Raw genomic sequence first — 5,084 nt, forward strand, 5'->3', positions numbered from 1 at the left:
AAAGTCACTTTCTTTACCATTGAAATGTAATTTCATTTTAAACTATATTTTTCTCAATTAGCAAATTTTACACAGAAATCAATCCCTCCACTTAATTTCATACTGGATGTTTGTTGACTTGCCCTAACAAAGCAAATGCCAATTATAAGAAAAGAGGCAATGTGTTCATACTCACATTTATGCACATTTCAAAGAAGTATCCAAGAATGGTGGCTATATTTAAGTCATCTTAAAATGTTAGCATTATGACTTAACAGTTTCAATCATGATAGTTAAGTTAGAGAACAGCTATTGCAGATTTGAGGACTTTAACAGAATTCAAAAGATAAAGTGGTGCTAGTTGAAATCATTCAGTTTCCTCTGAAGGCAGAGGTGATTTATTGGTGTAAGTGATATATTCCGGCTCTAACTTGTTTTCTTTTTGTTCTTGCTTTGGAGATATTTGCAATGACACACACAATTACAATTCCAGCACAGCAATAATGAAAGCAAGGATCCATTCAAGTATATCCCTGAGGTCAAGTGGTCTGTCATGGGGACAGGTATACTGTAAGACACTCGATATTCGAGATTTAGTTTTGATAGGAACCGACCCAGAAGGAATCGACCCAGAAGGAATCGAACTTGGAGGCATGGAGCTTGAAGGTTTCGAAGTATGAGGACTGGACAGTGAAGGACACAAAACTCGGGATTTTTCAGTGGAAGGCGGTTGTCCTTGAAGACATGATGGAATAGGGGGTTGCCAAGTACTATTATCATTACAGGTAATTAATTCGCTGCCGTGAAGGTAAAATCCCTGATTGCACTCAAACGTAACCTTAGCGTTATAGTAAAATATTGTCCCAAATCCTGACACTTGCCTTCCATTTGTGACTGCCGGGTATGGGCATTTGACCACTTTACACTGAGGAGGGTCACCACTCCATTTTCCATGCCCAACACAATACAGCTGACTCTCTCCAATAAGTGAAAATTCATCTGGTCCAGACGCCCGATTGCACGTGTAAGTTACCGCTGCTTGATATTCAAATGCATCAGTGCCAACTCCGGAGTGTGCTCCATTTGGTATGGCTGGAGGTGGTGCACACATAATCCTTTCACATCGTGGAGGACTGCCACTCCATTGCACACCTGATTCACCGAGTTCGCAATACAGAATACGTTCACCAATTAAGTAATAGCCCTCATTACAAACAAATTCAATCTGGTTCCCGTATTCATAGCTTCCATTTACGAGGTTAACTTGACTGTTTGTGGGTTCAGCTTGACGTGGACATGATTTTTTGTAGCAAGTATCATTTGAGATCTGTGACCATTGTTGATTGTCTTGACAAGTAATAAATTTGGACATAGACGGCCGGTGACTGTATCCTAGCCTACACTCATATTCCACTCGCTCCCCCACATTATAGGAGGATTTAATGCTACCCGTGGGCCTCATACTTTGAAATCTTGGTGGCTCACCACAGGTGTTAGAGGACGTAGATGGCAGGAACACCAGGGTCGGCAGGAGAATCCCGAGAACCCACCGGGAAGCAGAGGGACTCTGGCAGTGGTGAGGTGGTGCCCTGTGCAGTGCGGAAGAAGCTGCCATTTTCCCGGAGAAGGGCGGAAAACCTGAGGGCCGATCAAGTACTTGGCCAGCACAGTGGGAGTACTTTGTGAGTGCGCTGAGCAGACGCAACAATCCCCACACCTGCAAAGTGTCAAGGGTCAGATGACAGATGGGCGTGGCAATGGTACACATGTCAGAAATCACAAAAGCTCTTTTAGAGGGGCTCCCAGCCAGCTCTTTCACATGACTCAGGAGTCAGTATCAATATAATCGTAACTCATAGATTTTTCTCTCTTGAGTAAAAGCAATAACTTTTTTTTTCATAAAAATCTCTGCCCAATATTTACTGGGATATTCTGAATCACTGGTGTCCTAAATTTTAGGATTTTATTCATAAACAAGGGTTCATTTGAAGATCTCACGATGTCCAAACGAATAGAAAAAAAATGAGATTAGGAAATAAGAATAAGCAATCATAGATGTTTTAATATGTAGGCTATCCATGGGATCTTATGAGTATGAATCTCATCAAGCCCTTTGGAATACTATGTACCATATATCGAGAATCAGCTTACAAATGTTTTAAATGTTGCATTTTTAGCATTGATTTTGTTTAGAAGTATCCCCAAGTTTATCAATTCCATAATGCTTACAGAAAATGTTTCCTCGCATATGAATAGGGCAATAAGAAGGGGACAGTTGAGGTGCATTATTGTCACAGCATTGAACATCGTATATTTTGGTGTAATATTGTTGTGTAGCGGGAAAAAGTGTTGCCTGTGACACTGGCATACCACAAGGGCACTGGTTTGAGTCATTGCTGCTTCACTTGCAATCCCACTCAATGATAATGCACCTGGGAAAACAGTATTACTTGGTTCCCTGCACTCACACACAGTCTCTTAGGATACACACTAAAAAGCAAGATTACTGGATCATCATTTCAAAATATTATTTTTAATGTTTAAAGTACCTCATACTCTTTATTGTTTTTAATTTTACATTCTCAACAATGCTTTGTTTTCTTGACTTTGATGCCAACAATTATTTTTTTTTATTAAACTTTTATTTAATGAATATACATTTCCAAAGTACAGCTTATGGGTTACAATGGCCTACACTTTGTGTTTCTGCGTGGGTACAAACTGATGAGATCTTTACTAATTATATACTGAATCGATCTTCTGTATATAAAGATAATTGGAAATGAAAAAAAAAAAAAACTGGTGTTAAATTGGAAATGGCCAACAATTATTATTATTCATCCTTTTGACAACTGTCCTTCTATAAGGTATGAGGTGACACAACTTTGTAATTCTGATTTGTATTTTGATGACTTTGAGAATTTTTTCATATACTCTATGATCATTTATCTGCATGTCTTCTTTATAGGAATGTTTATTCCCCAATTTGGCCCATTTTTTTATATGGGATTGTTTTCTTGGTATTGAAATTTATGAGTCTCTTGTATATTGAGTTTAGTAACCATTTTCAGATATGTGGTTTGTAGATCGTTTTTCCTATTTCAAAGGTTCTCATTTTATTCTATTGATCATTTCCTTTCTTGTGCAGAAACTTCTTAGTTTTATGTAATCCCAGCTAAAATTCAAAACTTTTAGTTTTATGTCTCTTTTTCCTCTTGCTGCTTATAATTTAGGGATCATGTAAAAAAATCATTGTTCAGACCAGTGTCAAAAGCTTTTCTCTGTTGTTTTCTTTTCCATAAACTTCATGATAAGAGCTTCAGAAGATTTGTATATGTTCTTAAAAGTGTTTGGTTGAATTCAGTAGTGAAACCATCAATTCCTGCGATTTTGTTTTGTAAGAGAGTGTTTAAATATTGATTTTATGTGGGTGGGAGGGAAATTATGGGGAGGGGGAAGCCATTGTAATCCATAAGCTATACTTTGGAAATTTATATTCATTAAATAAAAGTTAAAAAAAATATTGATTTTATCATCTTATCCATTACTGAGCTGCTTACAATTATTGCTTCTCACAGTAAAACCTGGGAAGGATGCATATCTAGGACTTTATCCATTTCTTCTATGTAACCAATTTTTGGCATGCTATTTTTCACTCTAGTCTCTTAGAATCCTATATTATCCATTGTTATGTCTAATTTTCAATTACCTTTAAAAAACACTTTCATCTCTCCTCTCTTCACTACAGGTGCTGTCACTTATGTCATATTTTACATACTTTATATTATTTGTCCATTTATATATTATTGTAGCTATAGTTATTTGTAATACTTTTTTCTTTTATATTGTATGCTTTGTTCAATTTTATTTTCTGATCATTTTACAGTATTTGAATATTCTGAGTTTAACTATATTCTCCACTTTAATATTAGTATATGTATTTATTTGGGGTTGTTTAATATTAAGAATTAATAATTTTTAGCAATTTGCCACATTGATTTATATTTAGATGCTATATATGTATATAGAATTGTTATTGGAAGCACATATTAAGAACAAAAATGTGAGATTAATGACAATTATCATAAAGTGGGGAAGAAGATTATATTCTTTTGTGCATGATAAAATTCAGTAAATCAATATTTGTAACTCTATATCAAAATTAAAAGAAATGCTTCATTCATTTTCCTGTAAACAAAACAAAGGACATATTGACAAGTTCAAAAACTATATATAGATAGATAGATAGATATAGATATATATGTATATATGTATATCTATCTATATATAGATATCTATCTATATCTATTTATATAGATAGATAGATATAGATATGTATATATGTATATCTCTACATATATAGATATATATAGATAGATATATCTATATCTATCTGTATCTATCTATATCTACCTATCTATATCTATATAGATATAGATAGATAGATCTATGTATATGTATATCTATCTACATATATAGATAGATATACATATATATATATATATACATATTCCCATGACAGATGAAATGTAGAACAAGATTGATTCCATATGATAGGAGAAGGCTCATTTGTCTACGGAAAATAATGATAAACAAGGTGCTCAGAGGAAAAGAATAAGCTAGAAATACAATTGTGAAACAGACCCTTAGTTAAAGAGAAAATCAAATGGAATTGAGGCTGGAATGGAATCCTTCAAGAATCTATCATAACCCTGAGTCATCTATTGGAGCATCCATTACCATGTGGAAGGAAGCTCTTGTTGCTTCACAGGGCAGTGATGCAGTCACAGTCAGAATGGCAAATAATACTTCTTTTGGGGGGATCTTTTTTTCAGGAAATTGCATTTACAATGGATGTTGTATAGAGCAGTGTAATAATAGTGCCTAGGAGCCCAGAACTGTGCCATAACAGATTAAGCTGCTGCCTGCCGCTCCAGCTTACCAAATGGGCATCTATTTGGGTGCTGGCTTCTCCACTCTTCATCCAGTTCCCTGCTAATGCTCCTGGGGGAGCAGCAGCAGATGGCCAAAGTGTTTGGTCTCTTGCACCCACTGGGGAAACCCAGATGAAGCTCGGGCTCCTGGCTTTGGTCTGGCCTAGCCTT

General features: G+C 35.7%; 1 protein-coding gene across 1 annotated transcript; it reads right to left on the minus strand.

Annotated features, from left to right (window-relative positions):
- Positions 1-460: 460 nt before the first annotated feature.
- LOC133756362 (membrane cofactor protein-like) lies at positions 461-1,747 on the minus strand. The gene has a single exon (XM_062187076.1). The coding sequence runs from the start codon at positions 1,745-1,747 to the stop codon at positions 461-463; it is 1,287 nt and encodes a 428-aa protein (XP_062043060.1).
- Between the last annotated feature and the right edge of the window lie 3,337 nt (positions 1,748-5,084).

The sequence above is a fragment of the Lepus europaeus genome, chromosome 3, assembly GCF_033115175.1.
Source record: "Lepus europaeus isolate LE1 chromosome 3, mLepTim1.pri, whole genome shotgun sequence".
Lineage (NCBI taxonomy): Eukaryota > Metazoa > Chordata > Mammalia > Lagomorpha > Leporidae > Lepus > Lepus europaeus.

What these genes read in the sequence shown, in the direction of transcription:
- LOC133756362 (XM_062187076.1), bottom strand. Translation starts at nt 1,747, where the DNA reads ATGTGTACCATTGCCACGCCCATCTGTCATCTGACCCTTGACACTTTG.